At 42.1% G+C, this 25307-nt stretch overlaps 1 protein-coding gene across 1 annotated transcript in view; it reads left to right on the top strand.

Annotated features, from left to right (window-relative positions):
* Window positions 1–3407: 3407 nt before the first annotated feature.
* SIK2 (salt inducible kinase 2) overlaps window positions 3408–25307 on the top strand; it is a 57914-nt gene continuing 36014 nt past the window's right edge. The window contains exons 1-3 of the mRNA XM_059829701.1: window positions 3408–3557; window positions 16555–16671; window positions 19721–19784. Of these exons, the coding sequence (XP_059685684.1) occupies window positions 3408–3557; window positions 16555–16671; window positions 19721–19784 (331 nt within the window). The remainder of the gene's footprint in view (window positions 3558–16554; window positions 16672–19720; window positions 19785–25307) is intronic.

The following is a 25307-nucleotide window of genomic DNA, read 5'->3' as shown; positions in this document are numbered from 1 at the left end:
TTGCAAACATGGAAATATTTCGGTCAGTTGCCACAGCTGCTTCTCTCACTTCCTCAACGTTAAAGGTGAGGCTGTTGTGCACGATGGCTCTGTCCTGCACATCTGCAGCATCACAGAGTGTCTGCTGATCTCACGCTGTTCCTCCACCAGACAGTAGTGCAAGATGAAGCCCTGAAAGAAATATTTTTAAAAAAAAATCTTCTACCTGTTTTGAAAATGACACCCAGTTGGCAACCATTTCTCCTGCAAAGCAAAATCCTGGTATAGGAGAGTAGTCATTGCTGGGTGCCTGCAACGTCCAGGGTTTCTAATGCAGTAATTAGTGTTCTTTTATCAAGCAATTGTGTGTCTATCCACTTTTACCCTTGTATCCTTAGTCTCTTCTTTTTTTTTTTTTGGCAGGCACTAAGCATCTTTTAGGCATTGAAAAACAGGAAATGAGAGGGAAAATCTCAACCCAGATGTTGGAGCTTATGTGTGTAAACATGTAAAGCCATATTTTGGCAACTAAGTGTGTGCCCGGGTCTTTTGAGCTGCTGGCTTATTGAACTCAGGCAAACTCAGCTGCATGTGCTCAGCATCTCCGGAAGTTATTCGGGGAGGTAATTTTATAATGTCTTTTCTGTGACATCTCCGTTTAGTAGAGCATGACGGCTGTAGTATTCGGTACAGGGACATTGACCACAAGAGGGCACGAGTGCTCCACAGGCTGTGTCATTCAGCCGATTGTTGCAAACGCCCTGGACGCGCTCCTCTGTTTGTGAGAAGCACTCGAATCACTTTCCTTGAAGCGTAGCAAAAGCCATCAATGGCCGTTAAAGGCTGCTGTGCAAAGAATGTTTTTTGTGACTGCAGTTCCTCGAGCAGCGTTATGAAGAAATGTTTTTGTAACCCGAACTTCGAGGCCAAAACCCACCATTATGGTGTGCCACACACAGTTTCTGCAGAAGTTTGCTATTGCAAACACAAAATCTCACTTAATAATTGATTTTGTACCAGTCTGGTGAGATTTTACATGGATGAAAGTGGGCAGGAAGCAAATCAATATTTTATTACTAAAAATTTGATTTATAATAAAGTGACTGAGAATGAATATTAGGCAATATTTTGCACAACGTAGAAAAAGTTATTTTTAACACACCAAGCTTGCATCGTGCTAGAATTATTGGTCAGTGTTTCAGATTTCTTAAAAAAATGAAGCACTATATAGGGTGAAACAGGAGTGAAATTTCACAAGTAGCAGCTCGGGATGTCACCATTTTCTATTCAAGTAGGATTACGGTAAGCTTGCTCATGCACCTATCAATCATTTAAAAGGGTGGATGTCTGACTAACTCAAGTCATCAGTTAGTCATTGCCAGAACTTCTTAAGGGGATAAATAGAACAGTAACAGCACGGTTATTATCCATAGCAGTCTAAGTCAGCAGTGTCATCTCAAAATGTCATTCCTTAGAGGAATCTCATGAACTGCAAGTGCAGTGAAGGACAAGCATTAACTTCTCATGGAGGTCTTCAGTTCCCTTTGCAGAACAGTCATTGCTGTTTGACATGTAACAAATTTAACCAACTTTCCTCAAGTATGAGGCAGCTTTACATGTAAGAGGTGTATACAAAGGGAAAGCAAGAGACAGAAGTTTGTTTCTTGCGTTCTTCCACTTGCTTTTTGTGGCCATGCTCTGTTTTGAGCTGTGTTTGTGTCCACTGCACTCTGTGTTCATAAAAGGTCTGTGACTGTTGCTGAATGTGCAGCTGATTCAACAGACATGTGTGCTCTTGTACCATCAGCTTTTGGATATGCCTCGTTTAGTCAGTGGAACTGATCAAAGCCTCCAGGGGTGATTCCTGGTATCCAAATGTCAGAAGCTACCAGTCCTCCAGCGTGAGATGGGTCAGGGGAGAGGGAGTGATCAGAGCGGAACAGGCATGAACTGGGAGAGGAAAGATTGCTGCAGAGTTGAAATGAGCAGGGCATTTTTAAAAAGAAAGAAGCTAACATGTAAGTGCAAACATAAAGCAGACTAGGTGGACTTAGTACTGGAAAGGAAATTTAGCATAAAAGGCCTTAACCTTTTCACACTTAGATTATCAAGTCTGCAGGGCCTCTAAGCATTTTAAGTCAAAGGGCCTACCAAAGTCTCTAAATCTGTCTTTCCAGCTGTGTAGGAAATAAATAGAGTAGAATAGAGTAGAATAGAATAGGTCATTTGGAAGCGATCTACAACAACCGTCTAGTCCAACTGCCTGACCAGTTCAGGGCTAAAAGTTAAAGCAGGTTACTAAGGGCACTGTCCAAATGCCTGTTAAACACTGACAGGCAGTGAGTGGGGCATCGACCACCTCTCTAGGAAGCCTGTTCCAGTGTTTGATGACCCTCTCTGTAAAGAAATGCTTCCTAATGTCAAGGCTGAACCTCCCCTGATGCAGTTTTGAACTATTCCCATGTGTCCTGTCCCTGGATCCCAGGGAGAAGAGCTCAGCACCTCCCTCCCCACGTCCCCTCCTCAGGAAGCTGCAGAGAGCAAGGGGGTCGCCCCTCAGCCTCCTTTTCTCCAAACAGGACAAGGCCGAAGTCGTAGACGTGCCTTCCATCCCTTTCACCACCTTTGTTACCCTCCTCTGGACGTATCCAAGCACCTGAACATCCTTCTCTAAATTCTGGGGCCCAGAACTGCACCCAGTACACAAGGTGAGTATTGCGTAACGCTGATGGGGATTTTGGGAGGCTGATGTACTACGGGAATGCATTTCCCTGATCTGGAATAACTTGGCCCACTGGAAATGGCGCTCGCTGCCAGGGAGAGGGTATTTCTGTCAGGAAGCTCCGTCGATTCTCTGATCCAGGTGCAGCAGCCCAAGCTCTTACTTCACCCTTGGGCCCATGGAGACCCTGCTTCAGGGCTGGAGAGACACCTGGGGCAGACCCGTCGTTTCTCCTCTAAGGAGGTGGCCTCACCCAACAGCCACGCTGTGCGCGCAGGTGGGACAGAGCGGAGAGCACGAGGGGAACTTTCCCCAGGCCCAGCGGAGCTGGGGGAGCACAGCTGGGGAGGAGATCCCCACAGCAACGCGGAGGGGCCCAGAGCAGCGCGGAGGGCGGGTGCGGGGAGGGGGGCAGGCCTGGAGCACCGGCGCGGCCACCCCGGCCCGCGCCCGGCAGCGCCGCGAGGGCCGCCGGGAAGGGGAAGGGAGGGGAGGGGAGCGGAGGGAAGCCCGGGCGGCCGCCCCGCCGCGGTGGCCGCGGTTGCCATGGCGAGGCCCCGCCCCCGCTGACGCGCGCTGTGACGCGCGGTTGGTGGAGGAGGGCGGAGGGGGCGGGGCGGCGCGGCTCCAGGGCGCCGCAAACAGACTCGAGCCGCCGCCGTCGCTCGCGCCGGAGCCGCCGCCGCCGCCGCCCCCCGCGCCCAGCATGGTAATGGCCGAGCCCCGGCGGCCCCCCCCGCTGCTGCCCCGCGGGCTCGGGCCCGTCCGCGTCGGCTTCTACGACATCGAGGGCACGCTGGGCAAAGGCAACTTCGCCGTGGTCAAGCTGGCGCGGCACCGCATCACGCGCAGCGAGGTGAGGCGAGGCGCGGCGGCGGCGGCCGCGGTCGCCCCCTGCCCCCGCCTAGCCCGGCCGCGCCGCCGGGCCCCTCCCGCGGCCCCTGGGCCTCGCCCAGGGCGGCAGCGCTCGGGTGCCCGCAGGCGCGGGAGCTCTCGGGGTTTGGAGGCGCGGGGGGCGGCGGGGCGCTGCTGCGGGGCTGGGGGGGAGCTGCGCCCGGCGGGGCGGGGAGGGGCGGCGTTGGGGCTACGGGGCTCCGCGCCCGGCTGCGGGGCGGGCAGCCGGCCTCGGGGCTGGGGGGCTCTGCTCGGGAGCTGGGGGTCTCCTGGGGTGGCCTGGGCGGCTCGGCGGGGCCGTGCAGCAGCGCCCTTGCAGGCTGCTGGCGCCTTTTGTCCCTTCCAGCACGGGAGCCTCCTCCGGTGGGGGCGGGGGGAGTATCTTATTTACTCGGGGGGTTCGGGCAGGCTGGGGAGCAGGAGGCCTGGCCGCCGTTCTTGTTTGTTTTCCTGCTCTCGCCTTCCTGGCAGGGGCAGCGATAATGCCGCCCAGGCTGACTGTGGCGGGGTGCCCCCCGGGCTCGGGCCACAGGCGGCGTGTGGCTGTCACATCGGGATGCTCGGCTTGGGAGGGCGCGGGGGGCGGGCAGATGCTGGCTCCGTTCGTGAGCGTAGCCGTCAGATAGTGATAACTTTCTGTTAATAGCGAAGGTTCAAACCTTCTGTTGTGCCTGCTTTCATGCCCTGAGTATTTTACGGTTTCCTGACCTGGCCAGTATTTGCAGATGAGCAGTCCTTCTACCTCGGTAATCTGTTTCAGCAAAGGAACTTTGTGTGTGTGTCCTGAATTCTTCAATACATCATCCTACCAGTTAACCAAATTCAACCATTTTTAGTCTCTTTGTTTAACTGCCGCCCCCAATGTATGTTTCCCAGTGATTACTAGCCTGTAGATTGTTAATATCTTACACCTGACCTAAACCAAAAATGACTGGAAGTCTGTGTGGATAAAATGCAGTCATGTTCACTTTTTTAAAAAGCAGGTATCTGATGAGAGTCATGGCTTTGAAAGATCAGCTTCCTCTTATATTTTCTTCTTAGGTAGTTTTAGTCGCTACACCTAGAGGTAAGCTTTTTGTAAGGCTCTTACAGTTGCTTTCATTGTTTACTGCAGAAGAGCTTACTGTGCTGCTCTGTACCAGACAAAAGTAAATAAAATATTGTCAGAAGTACAATGTAAAAAAACTGAGAAGACCTGCAATTATTCAGTTACTGTTGTCTTGTGTGGTAAAATCATTCCTTACAGGAATGAAAAATGCCCTTAGCTTGGACTTCAGGTAAGGAAAACAAACCTGCAATGCTAACTGCAGTGATAGATGAGCTTTGCATCTCTAGTATTAAAAGCAATTTCTCTTACTCTCTTATTTCTCAAGTTTCATAATAAACTGTAAATTATTTTTAAATCCTTTTTTGCTATTACTGAAGAGCCAAGCAAAGACCTGGCAATGTTGGTGTTCTGTTCCCAAGTTTGATGCCATATGCCCAACTTCTAAATGCTTCACTTGAAGATAGTAAGTTGTTGTTTACTTTTTAGTTGTCAGCTCTTTGTCAGACTTTGTGATGGGGATGAAAACTTTAATCTTGATTTTTATTTGTCATTTTAGAAAGTATATTTGTTTAGTATTGTTCAAAATAATGAAGCTTGCAGAAAAACTTACAGCTTAACAGCTGCCGAACTCTGGTATGATTTCTCCATGTGTGTCCTGGGAAATTGCTGAATTCCAGTGCCTTCTAATACAGTCTTGAATCTTTTTAACTAGCTTTCCTTTTCTGAGGAGCCTTGTGTCCAGTCTGAAGCCTTTTAATCTTCAGCATGATTTTTGCAGCAGATTTGCCTGTGTCAGAGATTTGTGTCAAGGTCTCTCACTTTTCAGTACTGCTACATTGACTTTCTGCAGTAAGAGATGCAAGAATGTTTATCTGGAACTTACTTCTAGCAACTAACTCAGCAGTTATTTATGTGATCTTTGGGGAAGGGGAGCCCTATTAAGATCACTTCTAGTGATGTCAGGGGAAATTAATTCTAGCCAAATACTACTTTGAATAAGCACTTCAAGTTTGGACCACCTCACTTCATATAGTGTTCACTATGCACATGAAGTGGAAGTCCTGCTTATTAATGTTTCTATATGGAAAGCTGTTCATATTGCAAGCTTGTTCTAAACTGTTGCTTAAATTTCTTGAGTTACTAATTTCTCACATTCATCTGTGCCTTTATTAAACCTCCTGAGGAAGAATATTCAGCTTATTAGGTTCTGGAAAGGCTGTACCTGTGTACCATCAGGTCTGTACTGTGGGAAGATCTGCACTGTGTTGCTCTTGAGAGTTGCTCAGAAAGCCCTTTTAAAAAAGACTATTTCCTTGTCTGAGTTTCTCCTGAATCTCCCTATTAGAATCCTTTAAATTTGGAACCTGTTTGTTGTTGGGCTTTTTTAGCATTGGTACTCTGAAATTGTATTTTGTGTGGCTTTGACCTATAAAAATATTTGTCTGGTTTTTTTACATAACTCTGATTAGTCAATAACTGTCACATTAAAAAAAGATGAGATCTTATTACCTTGAAAGGTCTGCACTTAAGGATTATGTACAGAATCTGTCCTTGTTGTAGAAAACCTACATATCGTAATATAAAATTTTAACTTGACCTGAAAATAGTAAATATAGTTGCCATAAATTGTCAGCAAAGTGTAGGTGAAAATAAAATGAAACCAGGCATGAAGCAGAAGACACACATAACACAGGGTAGTAGATGGTGTATGCAAACAAACTCAGAAATCATAACTTGAATCCTATATTAATGCAAGACTAAAATTGCATGACTAAATAGTCAGAAAGAAGTGTGAAAGTGAAGGAAAATGGGGGGGATTGATATGTATGTGTAGTAGTAGAGGTAGTGCCAGACCCTCTTTAATGCCAGTCCGTACAGGGTGCCCCAGAGGGGGCTACACGTTTGAATGTGACCTTTGCTTTGCTTGTTGTTTGTGTGTTTGTTGCCATTTAAGTTAATGACACATGCCTTCCTGCCATGCTAATTTATCCTGTTGCCGAGAAATCCTGTGATCTCAGGGTAACTTTTGTTAACGAGGCATGCAAAAATAAGCAAAAATTTTTCCTCAGAAGGAGAAGAGGAGACTAAGAAAAGAGAACAAAAGTAATTGGAAGCATAAAGTTCAAGAAGATGGATATTTGCTTCTAGTGAAATAATGAACAGTACTGAAAAGCTCTCGGAATAGATGAAGGTACTACTTGGAAAAAAGCAATGCACTTTAAGGATGAAGGAAGGCCTTTGTGAATAGGCTATGTGTGAAAGAGTCATGTTCCTCACCCACCCCCAAACCTCTGTAACTAATACCCCCTAAGGATTAGTCATCTGCAGAAGAATACAAGCCATTGCTCCTCAGATGAAGATGAAACCCTTCGGATTAGTATGTCCTTGAAGTTCACAGTTATGCTTTTAGCTGTCTGGTGTGTTACAGGTGGTTTGCACTTTTCTCTGAAAATTAGCATCTCCTGATAGAAGAAGTGATAGTAGTTAGATCAAGTGCCTGATCGAGCGTGCCTAGGTACGTGGGAAAGTGAATGATACAAGCGGAGACAGCAGCTTCCTGTGCTATATAGCACACAGTTTGGGTTAGTGGAGTAATTCAGTGGGAAAATGACACTATTGCAAAAAAAAAGACTCAGGGTGCTGATTTAACTGTTTGCAGCTGTGGGCTCTCTAGATCTGTTGCAAGGGGGAGAGGAGGAACATGTATCTGGAGGCAGAGAGCGGGAGCACACAGGTAGATCAGGTTGAGTATAATGTGCTGCACCCTAAGGGAGGCTAATGCTTTTACAAATCTGTGATATCCAAACACTTTGTTGTTGCAAATTGGAGTTGCTCCAGATTGCAGGAAGTTGTGGTTTTTTAATTTTAATGCAGTTTATCTACTTTTAGGATGTATTGGGTTAACAACTCTAATCTGAATTTCTGTAACCTGCATGAAACCTTAAAAACTTTCACTGACATGGACAAACCTCTTCTTGTATGTTAACTTGTGAGGCCATGTTGGGGAGTGTGTGTTGTGTTTTTTGGTTTTGTTTTTTTGAAAGACTAGTTGGAGAATTAAATGAATAATATAAAAACAATGAAAATTGAAAGTTGGAGTAGCTGAAGGATAGATAGAATCTTTTCTGAGCACCATTTCACCTTCACTGCTTGACAATTTCAATTCCCAGATGTCTGATGAGGATTCAGCAAACTCCAGTTCTCTAGGCCTTTAGTAAAAGAGGGAAGGAAGTGTGTGCTATTCCTAGTACTTTTAAATTGAAAGAAATCATTAAAGTTGCAAGGACACTTTGGAATATAAGTCTTTAAGCTGCAAAAACTGGTGATAGGGGAAGATAAGGGAAGGAACAGGATTCCCTCTTTTATCATTTGAAGTATGTACTAATACTATATATTGATGTTTGATTGGGATTTTTTTGGTTTATTGTCTTTTTTCCTTAGGAGAAGGAAACTCTTTAAATAAAAAAAGCCAAAACTAGAGTTGCAGAACTTGTGTAATTGTCCTTAATTTGGTATGTGCCAAACTGGAGTCAGTTTGCTTGTGCTGTGGCAATGATTGACCATACTAGAGAAATGAGAATTCATTTCTGTGTGCAGTCAGTCTCTCTGCACTGTGTTCAAAAGATTAAAGTGATGTTCCAGCATCTCTGCAAGATGATAGTAGCTGTTAGCAAGCTGCATATTCAGGAACAAAACACACTTTTTGGATAGGAAACTGTTCCCCATGTTGAAGCAGCTTCTCCACCTCTAAGAATTACTTCCCTTTTTCCTGTCATCATGACACAGCTGAGATTATGGACAAAAGTGAGCTGTTACTGTTGAATGCACTGTTCCTTCTCACATCATTTGGAGAAGTTGCTGGATTTTAAGAATTTCCAAGTGGGTTTTCTCTAAATCTTCTATGGCCCTAGCAAGATGCATGAAAACTGAAGATTCAGAATAGACTGAGATGTCTAATCTGCATTTGACTGTGGAAGCAGTGGTGCCAGCTGCTGCTATGCTGCTTCTCCTATAGAACCCTGCCACTGTATGCACATATATAATATACACATTGAGAGTTGTACAAGGATTGCGAATAGCAGAATTTTTTCTTCAAGTGGTTACACGTTTTTACTCTCTGTTCAAAACCAACCGCTTAATAGTACCAAATAACTCCATGTTGCAAGACAAAATGTGGTTTGATGTAATGTGGTGGGATTTTGAAACTAAACCTGTTTAAACTGGAGATATAGCTTGTGCTTCATTAGTTTGTATCTCTTCTTTTGCATATTAAATAAGATTCTTAATTAGTGGAGAGCTGTGCTTAGAATTATTTCAGATATCTGAGAGACCGAACTGATGTGGTTACACAGTACACATTTATGAATATATTAGTGATAGCTGTCAACTGAATGATCTAGCTAAAGAAGTCTTGTTTGTCTGTTTTTGAACAGATTATAGATGTAGCAGCACAAAATGCATCTCTTAACATGATGACAGAGGTAGGAAGTAGCCTGTTCAGACAGTGGCTCATTCTGTAGTGCTCCAAAACAAGTTGTTTTCCAACATTTGCGAAGTCACATGTAACGTAATTTTTCTAGCTCCATAATTGCCTGCAGGAGTTCAGTATTAACTGACTTATAAAGAGCATTTTATTAATGCTGACATTATTTATCTGGCGATATCTTCTTAAAAACATTTTTGTGGAAGTATTTCATCCAAGTCCTTGATGCATTGTTGTACCTGAATGCCCAGTGTGTAAACAAAACAGGTCTTTTCAGAGTCAAAAGCTATAAATGCAGAATACTTTCATCAGTGATACATGTTAGTGTTACAGTTTTGGGAGTAGGTGGGAGATTGTATAGACAATATAGAATGTTACTGTGTGCTTCTGTGGGGTGTTAACTTTCTGTGACTTGTTGTAAATCTATGATTGCTTTTTACTTGTGGTACAGAGGGGTAAGGAAATGTGTCAAAACTATTGAAGGAGGACTTTTCTGGAGCCGTCTGCTCCAAGCAATGTGTGACCTGAAGACTTGCTTTCTTGTTCCCACACTTTCAGAAGAAGGATTTGGTTTCAGTCTTTCAACTGCCTTTGGGAACTGTTGTATTTCTAAATGTTTGCAGCAAGGAGATAGGATAGGAAATGTCTGGAAAAGGAAGAAAGTAGGAAACATTGGAACACTGCTCTTGGCCCAAAAGTGTAGTGAAGGTTATAGCAGGATTTGTAGCCATGCTTCCCAAATTTATGACCCATACTTTTTTATTATTCTTTTTTTAAATGCTGCTTTCCTCTAATGAAATCTTACTGGTTGCTCAGGAAGTCAGATCTGTTCAAGGATTGTAACCATGTAAAGATGAAGAATGTCTTACACAGATTTTTATTTTATATGAAATAACTTTTTAGTAATTAGTGATTATATAGTGGCATAGTGTTATTAACCTTGGAAAACATAAAAACTGCAGTAGGCACTGATTATTAAATACTTCCATTTCCACTTCAATTTCTTAATCTTTAGAACTGAAGATGGACAAATGAGTTATCTAGGTTTTTCTAGGGAAATGGATACTTTTGTTATCAGTCAAAAACTGATGGGTTTTTGTCAGAACTCGTTGCGGATGTTAGCTTCTAAGAACTGCAGTGTTCAGAATAATGCCTGATATCTCTGGAGAAATTGGCAACATAAACACTTGTAGGTAGGCTTGGAAGTGGTAACAGGCTGTATTTGAAATATTTGTGCTTTCAGTAAAAGGAACAGTCAAAATTTAAGAGCAAACTGTGGAAGTGCCGAACTATACTGGAAAAACCACCAAGAGTCAATGTACTTATAAAGCTAGATTTCTCACTAGGATAAGGTCATGGGAGTCAAGCTTCCTTGGAAAAAGAAGCGCTAGCAAGCCATACAGTTGCAGAATTCTCTCCCTCCCCACTAGGAGGGAGTGAGAAGTACAGAAGAAGGAATATTTGTGCTAATCAAACTGGTGATAGTGTGATGAATAGATAAAAAAAGGTTCAGCATGAGCCCCAGAGAGCAGGCTGCTGTTGGGTTTTTTTGGTTTTGTGGGTTTTTTGGTTTTGGTTTGTGTTGGTTTTTTTCCAAATTGTCCAAACCCCCTTATTTATTGCTTTGCTGCAGTTTCACTTGTTTGGGTTTTTTCCTCTTCTATGCTAGACCTAACCTTTTTTCTTTGAAGTCTTGTATAGCTTTGCTTTTATTAGCTTTTCTGTACTGCACACATTACCTATGTGCAAGAAGAGTAAATGGGAGAAAGTTACTGTACTTCTTGCTTGCATTTGAAGAGAGCCTCATAAAACACCTAACTATGGGGAGAAAATGCACCGTGACTGTAAGGTGAAATTAAATCAACCAAAGCCAGGGAAGGAGGCAGTCTTAAAAGTTGCAAGTGATGCAAGTTTTAGATAAAGCTTCTACACTGTCTTGTCTATGTGTAGAAAGAAGGAGGGGAAGAAAGAAGCTATTGTAAATACCTGTAGTTACTGAGAGGCTGATGCTGCCAGTGTAAATCACTACTCTAATTAGATTGCCATTAAACTTTAAATACCAAAAAAAATGCAGCAGGATTTCTTTGCATTACTCTAGATTGATGAAGGAGGCATTTAAACTTTCCTTATCCAAGATTGGAGATACCTTGTTGCTTGACTGAAAAGACCTATTTCTGTTTTGTGATAGGAATGCAAGATTGCTACAGATTAATCTTTTTATCTGTTTGTAAATAAGAAATAGAGGGCTCCGTTCCTCCTTTAAATCTGAAGGTCACCCAAATAACGGGTATAAACTGGGATAGATGTGGAGAATGAAGGAGAAATCAGCTTGTGTGTGTCTGGTTGATTCCAGAGAGACAGTGTAAGATGAATTAGAGGAAGGGGAGAAATGTGACACATGATTGTTTTTAATAAATTATTTCCTGATGTATAAGAATTTGATCTGGCTTTAGTGGTTTGGTTTCATTACTTTGACATTTTGTAACTTTCTAGTGAAGTGATTTCTTACTAGGCTAATAAATTGTGCCTGCAAAAAATAAACAATAACCAGAAGTCATTTTATTAGGTGTGATCTTAAATTAGGCCAGGGAGACTTAAAGGTATGTTTTTTGTGTGGTGTTTTTTCTTAAGCTGTGTGAATGATCGTTCGCATCCTCTGCTGCCACATGGCATACAATCAGACCAAATAAGGAAGCAGCTTTCTGTTCTGCCTTTAAGTGAGAGAAACAGGACCTGCTGAGAGAATGAGCAATTGCTGTAGGGAGTAGTCAAAGGGAGTGCAAATTCAGCAAGACCAAGTGGGAAGTATGCATGTGGATAGTCCAGTCCCATGCATATTACTGTTCTTCTTTTGCCTGTCCCTTATTCCTTGCATGCGTGAAACCAGGCCTTTATTATCAAGTCTTATACATGTACCAAGTGTAAGACAGCAAATTAATATTGTAGTTGGAAGGAATGGGAATAGGATGAGGGGGTAACAAATAGGAGCAGAAGCAGATGATCCGTGTGTTTTATTTGCATGTTTTGGAGATAGTGTCTTCATAGTCAAAAGACAGAAACTTTCAAAGGGAGATCTGTAATCTTTGAGGACCTGCTATCTTCACAGAATCATTAAGGTTGGAAAAGACCTGTAAGATCATCAAGTCCAACCACCAACCCAACCCCACCATGCCCACTAAACTGTGTCCCGCAGTGCCACGTCCACATGTTCCTTGAACACCTCCAGCAATGGTGACTCCACCACCTCCCTGGGCAGCCTCTTCCAGTGCTTCACCACTCTCTCAGCAAAGAAATTTTTCCTAATATCCAGCCTGAACCTCCCCTGGTGCAACTTGAGGCCGTTTCCTCTCATCCTGTCGCTGTCACTTGGGAGAAGAGACCAACACCCCCCTCCCCACAACCCCCTTTCAGGTAGTTGTAGGGAGCGATGAGGTCTCCCCTCAGCCTCCTCTTCTCCAGACTGAACACCCCCAGCTCCCTCAGCCGCTCCTCATCAGACTTGTGCTCCAGACCCCTCACCAGCTCCGTCGCCCTTCTCTGGACACGCTCCAGCACCTCAAAGTCCTTCTGGTAGTGAGGGGCCCAAAACTGAACACAGCATTCGAGGTGTGGCCTCACCAGCGCCGAGTACAGGGGCACGATCCCCTCCCTGCTCCTGCTGCCCACACCATTTCTGATATGGGCCAGGATGCCGTTGGCCATCTTGGCCACCTGGGCACACTGCTGGCTTGTATTCAGCTGGCTGTCAACCAGCACCCTCAGGTCCTTTTCTGCCCAGCAGCTTTCCAGCTGCTCTTCCCCAAGCCTGTAGCATTGCATGGGGTTGTTGTGACCGAAGAGCAGGACCTGGCACTTGGCCTCATTAAACCTCATACAGTTGGCCTTGGCCCATCGATCCAGCCTGTCCAGATCCCTCTGCAGAGCCTTCTTACCCTCGAGCAGATCAACACTCCCACCCAACTTGGTGTCATCTGCAAACTTACTGAGGGAGCACTTGATCCCCTCATCCAGATCATTGATAAATATATTAAACAAGACTGGCCCCAAAACTGTGCCCTGGGGGACTCCACTTGTGACCAGCTGCCAACTGGATTTAACTCCATTTACCACAACTCTCTGGGCTCGGCCATCCAGCCAGTTTTTTACCCAGCGAAGAGTGTGCCTGTTTAAGCCATGAGCTGCCAGTTTCTCCAGGAGAATACTGTGGGAGACGGTGTCAAAGCCTTGACATCTTGAGCATCACTGTTCCTGTATGCTTCTCAGTGTGCAATGTAGTGTACTGTAAAAGAGGCCCAAGTAGATGCATTGTGGAGAGTGCTGTAAATACAAATAGCTAGCAGAAGACAACAGGCAGAAGCATGTTTTGAAAAGATCAGGCATCAGGGTCCTCTAAATTGCTGTATGTTATACTGGGATAGAAGAAAGTTGCAGAGAGCTGGGGAGAAGGAGGGTAGTGTGGAGTGGTTGTAGGTACCACTTCTTCCAAAGTGTCCACTGTTAATGTTTTGAAGAATAAAGGCTATGGAATAACTTATGACTAATGGTGAAAATGTAGTGGGATGTGAACCTTTTTTCTTGTTCTGTCTAATGGCTGTATATATAGTTATTCTTATAAATGTGTATTGTTTTTTGATAAATCTAGTTTCAGTGAGTTCTACATTAATCAGACATTGGTTTTTTTAAAAAAAAACAAACCCACATCTATCTTTCAAAAGTTCTAAAAAATTGTTTGCTTTGGAAAATAGTCTTGTTCTGCTTCAGCTATGTAAGACTGCATCAGGTTGGACTTGATGATATTACAGGTCTTTTCCAACCGTAGTGATTCTGTGATCCTGCATCTTAAAAACAAAACAACTTTTCACTGATTATAAGGCTAGAGCAGTTTATTCACTCATAGAGAATCTTATTTTTCTGGTGGTTGGGGAATACAAGTGACTTTTGAAGAGGTTATCAAGCAAAAGTATACTGAAATGAAGTCAAGAAATAGTTAATACTGAATTCAGGTGGGTCCATAATCAGCCTTACTGGAGATAATGAGGTTCACCTCCTGTGGATTTTTGTCCTGCATAGCAGCTGTCTCCTATAGTTCAATAATTTGTGAAATCCAGTTATAATTGGAAGCATTTGTGTGACTTACATTGTTTGCTCTTGCTTCAGCATTAATATTGTGATATTCAGGGTGAATAAACACCATTTATATATTCAATACTCTTTACTGTTGTTATCCTTTGCATGGTTTTTATAGCAGCTATGTTTTTCTTACTTCTTGGTTTAACATTTTTTAATGTCTTTTGTTTGAAGATTTTAGTCTCCTAAACATGTGTAGTTACCTGTAATTCACTTTGCAGGTATTGGCTAAGAACAAGGTCAATAGGACCGAGATCTGTTTTCTAAACTAATTGAGATATGTTTGTCAGTCAAACCTTGCAAACAGGTCTGTACAGAGTTTTTTCCCATGAATGGGTGAACTGCAGGTGTCCTTATGTAGTAGCATATTAATTACAGTTAAAATAAGCACGTAACAGTTGAAACTACATGGATCCACCATGTTTTGATTATTGTGTTGAGCCAACACTTTTTCTTTTAAAACATTATTTTGCATTTGTGGGATTCAAATTGGCTACCTTGACTCCAGAAATGGACACCATTAGGCTTTTTAAGATTTTTGTCTTTTCAACACTGCTACATGGAGGGTCCTCAGTTGTTCCCACCTGCTACTGATATAAGAGCATTCTGCACCTGTGCTCATTGGAGCACTGGCCTCCATCACCTGTTCTGTTGCAGTCTGGTGAAGTTCCCACTGACTGGAAAAAGGGGAAACATAACCCCCGTTTTTAAAAGGGGAGAAAAGGAAGAGCCAGGGAACTACAGGCCAGTCAGTCTCACCTCTGTGCCTGGCAAGATTATGGAGCAGATCCTCCTGGAAACTACGCTAAGTGGAAAACAAGGAGGTGATTGGTGACAGCCAGTATGGCTCCACTAAGGGCAAATCGTGCCTGAAAAATTTGGTGGCTTTCTACAATGGGGTTACAGCATTGGTGGATAAGGGAAGAGCAACCAACATGATCTACCTGGACTCATGCAAAGCATTTGGCACTGTCCTGCACAACATCCTTGTCTCTAAATTGGAGAGATGTAAATTTGAGAGATGGTCCACTTGGTGGATAAGGAATTGGCTGGATGGTCACACTCAGAGTGGCAGTCAGCAGCTCTATGTCCAAGTGGAGACCAGTGATGAGTAGCATTCTTCAGGAGTTGGTATTGGGACCGGCCCTGTTTAACATCTTTGGTGACACGGGCAGGGGGATTGAGCGCACTCTCAGCAAGTTCGCCGATGACACCAAGCTGTGTCGTGAGGTCGACACGCTGGGTGGAAGGGATGCCATCCAGAGGGACCTTGACAGGCTTGAGAGGTGGGCCTGTGTGAACCTCGTGAAGTTCAACAAGGCCAAGTGCAAGGTCCTGCATGTGGGTCAGGGCAATCCCAAGCACAAATACAGGCTGGCCGGAGAATGGATTGAGAGCAGCCCTGAGGAGAAGGACGTGGGGGTGTTGGTTGACGAGAAGCTCAACATGAGCCAGCAGTGCGTGCTTGCAGCCCAGAAAGCCAACCGTGTCCTGGGCCGCATCAAAAGAAGCGTGACCAGTAGGTCGAGGGAGGGGATTCTCCCCCTCTGCTCTCGTGAGACCCCACCTGGAGTACTGCGTCCAGCTCTGGGGCCCCCAACATGAGAAGGGCATAGACCTGTTGGAGCAAGTCCAGAGGAGGGCCACAAAGATGATCAGAGGGCTGGAGCAGCTCTCCTGTGAGGACAGGCTGAGAGTTGGGGTTGTTCAGCCTGGAGAAGAGAAGGCTCCAGGGAGACTTTTACAGTACCTGAAGCAGGGCCTACAAGAAAGCTGGAGAGGGACTTTCTACAAGGGCAGGTAGTGATAGGACAAGGGGTAAGGGCTTTAAACTGAAGGAAGGTAGATTTAGATTAGATATAAGGATGAAATTCTTTGCTATGAGAGTGGTGAGGCACTGGAACAGGTTGCCCAGAGGAGTTGTGGAAGTGTTCAAGGCCAGGCTGGACAGGGCTTTAAGCAACCTAGTCTAGTGGAAGGTGTCCCTGCCTATGGCAGGGAGGTTAGAACTAGATGATCTTTAAGGTCCCTTCCAACCCAAACCATTCTGTGATTCTGTGTCTTCCATGTAAAACTTTCTTTTTCTGATATGCTGATGTAGGTGACAGTCCTGCAGCCACTTAGTGGGACTACGGATATGTTTAATGCTGTGGTGCTGTATTTTTAAGTGTAGGATGTGTTTTTCTGAGCTAGAAGAAAGCCCCCAGTTATCTGGGGTTGCATTATTCCCTTTATAATGAGGATAAACTAATGAGGAAAATGTTGGGAAGTTTTAATCTCACTTTTGCTATTTGTCTGCAGGTAGCAATAAAAATCATTGACAAGTCTCAGCTGGATGCTGTGAATCTGGAGAAGATCTACCGAGAAGTGCAGATAATGAAAATGCTTGATCACCCACACATTATAAAGCTCTACCAGGTATGGTTAGTGGTGTCTTTTTTCCCTTTTCCCTCTCTCTCTTTTGCTCCTGTATGAAAAGTTTGCTCTACACCAGTGATTTCTGGCAGAGCAACAGTCTGTGACAAACTCAGCTTTTCTAGAATTGATTTGTATTGGATAAGTGTTTAACTTTTTTGAAAGTATATCAGTTGTGGTCTTTTTCATTCTGTCGTACCAATTAGGCTGGCTGTGTTGGATACTGAAGTGTACCTGAAATCTGCTTAAAATACCCAGAAGGTTGTAAATTTTATGTTAGTGAAAGAGCTGAGTGGGAGATACAGCAAAGTCTCATCGCTGGGTCTGTTAGTAGACAAAGTACTATGTAAGCTAGAGCAGGGTAGGAATATTCAGCATAATGTGTCTCCAGTGGGTACTAGCTGGGAGGATACAGTGGTTTTCTTTAGTCAAGTCTTGCCTCAGAGTGCAGATTGAGGAGTAATTGCAGCCTTTTTTCTTATCCAAAGATGATAAGACATGAGGCTAGGTAAATACAGATTCTGCGGATGTGCCTGTGATGTAAATACATGCACCAAGCAAGAGCTTTGCAAACACTTTATCTTGAAGTGCATTTACTACGAGACAGATTACTATTCTTTGGATTTATTTTTGTTGCAATCTTGCATTTCACTTCTGTTGTGGATATGGACAAATTGATATTTATCCTAAAAATTATGTATGTAGAATTGAATGCATCTCTTATAACATAAAGGATGAATAATTATGGTACAACAATGTGTATTTACATAAGAGATAAACCTGCATTTGTGATAACGCATGCAATTGAAGACAACGAAAACTTTTGAAGGTTTTTACTTGTGACCTTTTTTGTGTGCATAGTTTGTACAGTAAAATACAGGTTTGTTTTATATTGTTTCTCTTCTGTTTCATTTTCTGTTCCTGCTAGCATATGGTAAAATGTTTGAGGCTGCTGACATTTCTGCTTCAGTTAGCTCTTGCTTTTAAGGCTTTCCTGAGAATATTCCCTTTGGGGTCTGTTTGTTAGTGTTCTGTTTAACAAATCACATGGTGCTTCTGAGATACTCTTGCTTGTTTCAAATAAACCTAGCTCAACAAACAAATGAAGATTTGTGCATGCCAAAACCAAACTTTGAATTAAATTTCATCTGACGATGTATATAAAGGCAATGTGAGCCCAAGGACTTGGACTTAGTGTTGGAGTTGTTCTACTGAATAAAGAGACTGGCACTTCCACTTTAAAATGTTGATTCATTGAGTACAGGCAGACCTTTGGGAGTTAAATCTCTAACTAGCTTGAGTAATATCTACCACAGTTCCTTCTGAATGAATGACAAAACACAAAAATGGTAGAGGAGAGTCTGAGAATAGTTAAATAAAGCCTGGAGGTCAGCAAGATCACTTGAAGAGGGGGTAATTGTTATGTAGTGCTTACCCCTTTACTATTAAGGGATTGGCCTGTTAGACATGCATTTGATAGGTAGATGAGTTTATTTTTAAAATAGTCTTTAATCAAATAGTCTCACTATTTTTTTGTGTAATATGCCCATCACTGTACTGCGTCCACACTACAAGTTCCTGGATTGTCTCATGTCAAGGAACTGCTGAGGATTGTCAAAGTTAGGTAATGAAGCTAGCAATCTTGGCTTGATTAAGAATGGTTCCATATATATGTAATCCACAGGCTGTTGCAGCTTCCTGTCTCCAAATGTTGGCTTAACAGTCTTTCCAAACTGTTTTGCCTTCCAGATACAGACATTTCAGTCATTATATGCTCAGCTGTTGTAGAATTAAACAAGGGTGCAGGAGAGACTGAAGAACTGCCATCTTGTTCTGAGTGCTGGCTTCTCATTTTTTTTGGCGATTTTGCTGTTTTTATAACTATGTATCTTTCAGGATTTGCCTTTTTTAAAGCATTCCTCTAAAAAGAGTTTATTGGTGAGCAGTCTTCTAATACTTTCAAGCTTGTGCATAAATAAAATGCAAAAATCAAATTCAAGAAGGTCTTGTCCACAGACAGCTCAAGCTGAACTATTTTACTGTGGTTATTGAAATAGGCCCAAAATGTGTTGGGTGTTGAAGTTGTTGTGTTGTACTGAAGGGATGTCCTAAATAACTTTTTTAATTTTGAAGTAGAGGATTTTTCATTTTCAGTGTATCTTTTCATTATGCTATTTGTACAATGCACACCTGAGTAGCTGTTTAATCAACTGAGGAGTAGATTGTTAGGAAGAAAGCTGCAAGATAACTGACTGGGCTGCCTTTTCTGTTCAAGGCCATGAACAATTGTTCATGGAAAAGTTTTGAAGTATTCACCTTACCCTCTTTCTTTTTGACTCTTTATCTCCCTCTATTCCTTCCAGCCTCCCATGTTTTTGAATTGTGAGTAGTCTGTTCTTGTAATAGGAAGGCTGGAACTTACCGTAAGAGAAAGTAGATGCTTCAAGTTTGGGGGTTTTTCCTCCCCCCACAAGGGGATATACTGAGGATGTGATAGTTCTGTAGCTGTACTGTCTGGTTGTATAGTGGGGTCCTGTGATGTGGTGCTTACCTGAACTTTGCCAGGCTTGAAGACTGATGCTCATCTGTTTTTTTCTTTTTTTCCCTTTCTGTAGCTAGAGAACTGTTGGTAACAGAAGTCAGTATTATCCCCAGTCGTCTTTCCCAAGCACTAGCCATCAGCATGTTAGAAAAGTTGAGCAAGGGAATTACTTTAGGCTGGTTCCTTAAAGGAAAGTCTTTGAACTAGCTGCTGAGGATACTATCATTTTGTGTTCGTCACTTGTGGCCGAGAATCCTACCTACCTCCTCTCTACAATGGCTTTATGAAGTATTTAAAGCTTACCCTTGTGCTTAGCATGCAAATGCTCCCCTTGAAATTGTTGAGGTAACCTGAAAAAACAAAGTGAAATATTGTGATAACTGTATGTGCAAGGCAAAGACTTTCACAGCTTTACCAGAAGAGAAAAATGAAAATAAGTATCCATTTGGGTGTTTGTTTGCTTTCTGCTCTTGCCGCAAATGATCTCATGTGTGATTTCTCCATCAACAGGTGATGGAGACCAAAAGCATGTTGTACCTTGTGACAGAATTTGCCAAAAATGGAGAAATTTTCGGTAAGCAAGAGAATATTTCCATGTTCAACATTTCAATGTTAACTTCTGAAGTTTGTCAGTTGTATTTATCTTTCCCAAGGATCCCTTTTACTGTAGTATGTCACTTTCCTTTTTTTGTCAAGAAATGTGTGATAACTGTCACTGTTTCTCATTTTAGAACTAAGAACTTTAGGGAAAACTGTTACAGTGTACGTTAGCATAAGAAAGTTAAAAATTACTGATGTTCCTTTAGCAGAAGACATAGCTTGTTAGAACAGTGCAGGATAAAAGCTCATCTTAGCTGACAGAACTACCAGGTTTTCAGCATTGAGTTGAAATGAAAAACAACAATATTTACATGTTCAGCCTGGTAATGAACAGTGGCCCAAACAGTATTTCAGGTAAACTGAAGAATCTGTTTCTTGTGCAGTTATGTACTGATTTATCAGATGTGATTTTTTTTTTAATGTTTTCAGGAAGAACATGGTGGGCAGGAGCGGGTGCGGGGTGACTTGGAGTAACACTCATAATAAAAATTTTAGGTTGTCTGTGTTGACCTGCATGGTCAAATTCATATTAATTGTTGTTTTTTGGCTCAAATTCATCACTCCAGCAGGACTTCAGTGTTAAATTTGTGTGGAATACAGTGTTATTTTTTAACTGTAATACTTCACGATGCAACTTTCTTAGTTTGTAATGCTCGCTTGGACTACAACAGATATCTCCATTCTGTTTCTTTGGAAAAAGTTTTTACTTAAATCAATACAGGACAACTGTAGTACATAAATATTCCGAGCAGATAACACGTCACACTTGCTAAGCTCTCTTTTAGTGTATGTGATTGCTCAGAGTGCAGAACGGTAGAGATTCCTTCAGTATTTTGAAGGACCAGAATAATTCAGGAAGCTTACTAAATTTTGAAATCTTCTGCTGATGATTACGTAAAAGGGAATTTGTGAAGTGGCTGTGCATCAGCCTTTATTCTTCCCAAGGGCTAAGGAGTAAGTAGTAAAAGTGATTTCATGCTCCTGAGGCCTGCATTCTAGTATTGAAGATGGTTCCTGCACTCTCCCTACCTTCTTGATTGTGGTAATGGGCACAGTAAAAAATCTTTTACAAACATGTAACACAGACCTGGTTATGGCAGCCAGGTTGTAACCTCTGAGCTCTCCTTCAGTATAGCTTGAATAACTGTCATAACTCTAAATAAAGTCAGGCTTATGGCATCTGCTATGCCATTATCTGTTATCTCTAGGGCATTTTGTCTTCTGTGATTTACTATGCATACATGTGCCAAGTTATTGTTTGAGATTTTTCTAAGCTATTGAGGCTAGGGTAGCAGTGAAGTCCTCTCAAGGAGGGACAGGCTGAATTTTTTCCCAGAACTAGCTATATATAGCAGTGCTCCTTTTTAGGCCACAAAGAAAAAACATACGAAATCTGACACTAAAAGGTTAAATGCATTTCATTTTGACCTGTGCTACTGCCTTTAACTTAACTAACCTGTGCTAGTGCCTTTAACTTTAAAATGCACATCAGTCATCACAGTAAAAAGGCTTTTTTCAGCTCCTGCACATGACAAATTTAGGTGAGCCTGTGTTCTTCTGACCAAAGACAACCTTGCTATTCATAAACTTGTTTGAAATGTTTGACAAACTGCAGAATAGCAAGACAATGTTCTAATAAGGCTGGGATGATAAAATACCAAGAATGTTACTCCCATTTCTGTATACAGCATGTTAGCATAGGTCTGTTTTGGGGTATGGTAACCTTTGAATGTCTTGTGCATTTCTCAGGAATGTGGGTTTTGTTGTTTTGGTTTGTTTTTTTGTGTTGTGTTTTTCTCTGAAGGAACAGCATGATTTGCTTTACACTGATTACCATCTGGAAACACTGAGTAAGAAGAAGGGGGATTCTGTTTTTCTCACCTTCTAAGCTGCTGTTCTCAAACCAGTGCTAATCTTGAAGCCCAGCCATGAGTTGCAGGCTGGCCTACAACTGTGTTTTGTTTTTTTCCTTCTGAAATCTTTCCATTCGTCTTATTACTTGCCTTGAAGTACAATGTTGGAGGTTGTTTATCTTGAAAGATTTGTATGCAGACTTGCATAAGTGATTAGCATAAGCTAAAAATCCATCTAAAAATTACCTTTGTACCTACATCAGTTTAAGTTTGTGTATTTTGTGTAGTCTTAAGGTTTCATAGACGAAACATTCACAGTACTCAGTCAAGATCCTGTAACTATCAAGTTGCATTTACATGAACAGAAGTTGTTTTTGCTGCTGTGTTGTGTGAGAAAGTGAGGTGGTCATAGCAGAAAAACATTAACAGAAAGAAAAAAATATAAAACTTTAATCAGTGTGGCTGAAGATTCTACAAGTAACTTGGACGGTGACTTTTTGCCTTCTTATTTGTCTTGGCTTTAATGTGTATCATTTCCTGTAAAACTTAAACTCTTAGTTCATTCTGAAGAAGCAAAGCATTTTGGGCTCTGAGACTTTCCCTGTTTGCAGATCCTCTAATGTATGTTTCAGACACAGTTTAGCTATCTAACTTAGACCTTGTTCTCTCATTAAAATAATTAAGGAATCTTTCTGGGTCCATTAGTAGAGACTTAACATTTCCATACAGGTTTTTTCTATATTAATAATTTTTTCTGATTTATTGGAATGTTGTCTCAGAGTGGCTTTTGTAATTAAGGATGGGATATTCTGCTGTTGTATGTATTTGTCACCATTATATGTTTTTGGAGGAAGCAGAAATGAGGTAACAGCAGAAACATGTTAGAATTTCAGAGGGGGGAGAAAAGTCTCCTGGTTTTTCTGCAAGCTCTCAGACAAAAAGTGCACTACAACAGTGCGTGCTAGGTGAAGAGCAAATGGTCACTGTCTAGCAATACCTAATAACAACTTTAAGTTGTAAGGACATGGGTTTATTTCCCATGAATGAGTCTAGCATGTCCTAGTAGAGTAACAGAAGGAAGAAACAGAAAAATAGCAGAGGATCAGAAATATTCTCAAAGGTAAAAAAAAATCTTTTTAGCTGGAGTATTTCATACATAGCAGGTACTGTTGTTTTGTTTAGGGATTGGACTGAGGTCTTTAAGCAAGAAAGGTTCTTACTTTATAAAAGCTAATTTCATGAGTTTTAAGCTTGATGCTCAGGCACTTAGAGTTTTCACATGCACTTTAGTTGCAATAACAAAATTGCAGTTGCAGAGAAAGTTTCTCTGGAGCTGTCAGTCAACATCACCAGGCAGAATGAACTCAGAGGGCAACGGAATAGAGTTCAGCATGTAGAGGGCCCTGGTGATTGGAGTGCAGAAGAGGTGGAGCCTGGCTGATCTTTATTTTTTTACACTGCAGGGCAGGGGGATGGATTTCATGGAAACAGAATTCAAATGTTCAAAGTCCCTTCTTGTTGTCTGGGTTATCCCCCTCCCCCCCTTAAAGTCCTTATCATTGGACTGCTTGTGTCATAAGCAGGATATCATGTCCAGGGCAACTTTGGTGTAACTGGAAAGTAGAGAAAAGCAGGGTAGTAATTCAAAAACCAAAAAAGTAGAAAGAGGACTCAAACTATATGAGCTTTTCCTCCTTCCTGCCCTGATCCTTCTTTGGGTGTATTGAATTTGCCATGTCAAGTCTAACAGTGTGTGAAATAAAGTCTACCTCTTATAACATGAGTTTTCAAACAGCGCAAGTAGTGTGATGCTCTTCTGGAGTCCTGTACCCAAGTGTCTTCCAAGTTTCTAACACTTTGCCATGCATGATCCTGCTTTTGGGGGGATTTTACTTTGTTTTCTGTGGTAAAGCAGGATGGTTAGAAACCTGTGGAACCTGCTATTTCTTTAGTTAATCAGTCTCCTGACAGCATTTAAGTATTGTGCTCCATTTTGTTCTTTGACTAACCTTTGATTGCACTTGAAGGGGGACTTAAACAACAAAACAACCAAAAACCAAACAAAAACTTGCTCTAGGTTTGTGGCAAGAGCAGCTTATTTAAACTTTTAGTCAAAAGCTAGTGAGGTGGGAGAAGTATAATGAGAAAGACAAACTTCAGTCTATTGGGGTTGATCTTCCTGTATGTTCCCTCTGTAATCAGTGAGGAATGAGAGGCCTCTCAGGGGGCTGGTTCAGAGCTTTGACTCACCATCCAGAGGAGCCTCTCGTCCTTCTGAGTACAGGAGGAGCTGAGAGAGAGATTAGACTCTCTAGGTTGAAGTTAGCCTTTGTGATAGCTCTTCTGAGTAACTTCGCTACTCAGTGATGTACAAAATTTGTGAGGGTTTATAGAAGTCCCTTTTCTATCTTCCTCTTGAATAAGGTATTTTAAAGAACATAGCATGCTCTTCAAGACACTTGTCAGTAGTTGGTAACTGATAAATGTTCTCTTAATACCATGTCAGGCTTTCAAGTTCACTGTGAGTAGCCTGGTATTAAACCTCATTGAGTCTTTTCAGCTCTGCTAAACCATCATTTCATAGTGCTGACTGGTAGTTCATGGACAAGATTATTTTTAACCCCTGTACTGACATTATTCACTGTCTTCATAGCTTCAGTGAAATTTTCTATACTCAACAGCAGTTTTGAATTTGCCTTTTGTCTTAATGTCATTGCAGTAAATAAAGTTTAGCCTAGACACTTCAAATGCTGTTACACTTTAGATTTGTTTTTTTAAAAGGTCTTTAGACTTAATAAAACATTTGAATTAAAAAGGTTTCAGTTGTGCTTAATACTTTACAGATCTACAAAGTTTTTAACTAGCTGTTTCCACTGTATTTTTAAAAGTATCTTTACAGCCACCATCTTATAACCTTCTTCAGCATCTTTCACCTGAAGTATCTAAAACAGCTGAGATGCAAGTTACCTGTTAGCTAAACTAACTACAGTGCACCTGTTCTGAAGGGCTAACTCTCTAGCTTCTCATCAGTGACTGATTGTTGATATTACAAGAATCCAGACTGTGGAGGGGGAAGCTGACTATTAAGCCTAAAAACAATGTAATTGTTCACCAAGGGGAAAGGGAATATCCAAGCTTTCAGTTACAGTTGTTTGTACCCCCTCTTGCTTGCTGTCTGATGTACTACATGTGCGTTTTAAAAGCAGTAAACATGACCAAACTACCAGCTTGTGTGATTTATGTCTAGCTTAACAATTGTAACTATTTAAAGGAATGTGCTGGTTTTGGCTGAAGTTTAGGAGCAGTTATTTTGATCTTGTCCTTCAGTTTCCTCATGTGGCCTCCTGCTAGGTTTTAGCATGAAATTACCAAACAAGTGATAATAGCGTAACTTCTTCATCTAGAGATCCAGTACAGCATTTGACATGTGACAGGGTGACTGTACCTATGTATGTACTTTTCTGGTGGTACTTTTTTTCTGCTTCATGCAAGAAATGTGAAGGAGGGAAAGACTTAAGGAGTAGTTAAGAGGCAAACACTTCAACTGCCAAACATGGTGCCGGGGAAGAACAGCTTAACTGCATTCGCATACTTACTCTGTCTTATGTCTCATAGTTGACTTTCCTGATTGTTTAGGTGTTCCT

The sequence above is a fragment of the Gavia stellata genome, chromosome 26 (genome assembly GCF_030936135.1).
Source record: "Gavia stellata isolate bGavSte3 chromosome 26, bGavSte3.hap2, whole genome shotgun sequence".
NCBI lineage: Eukaryota > Metazoa > Chordata > Aves > Gaviiformes > Gaviidae > Gavia > Gavia stellata.
This window is presented reverse-complemented; position numbering and strand designations above follow the sequence as displayed.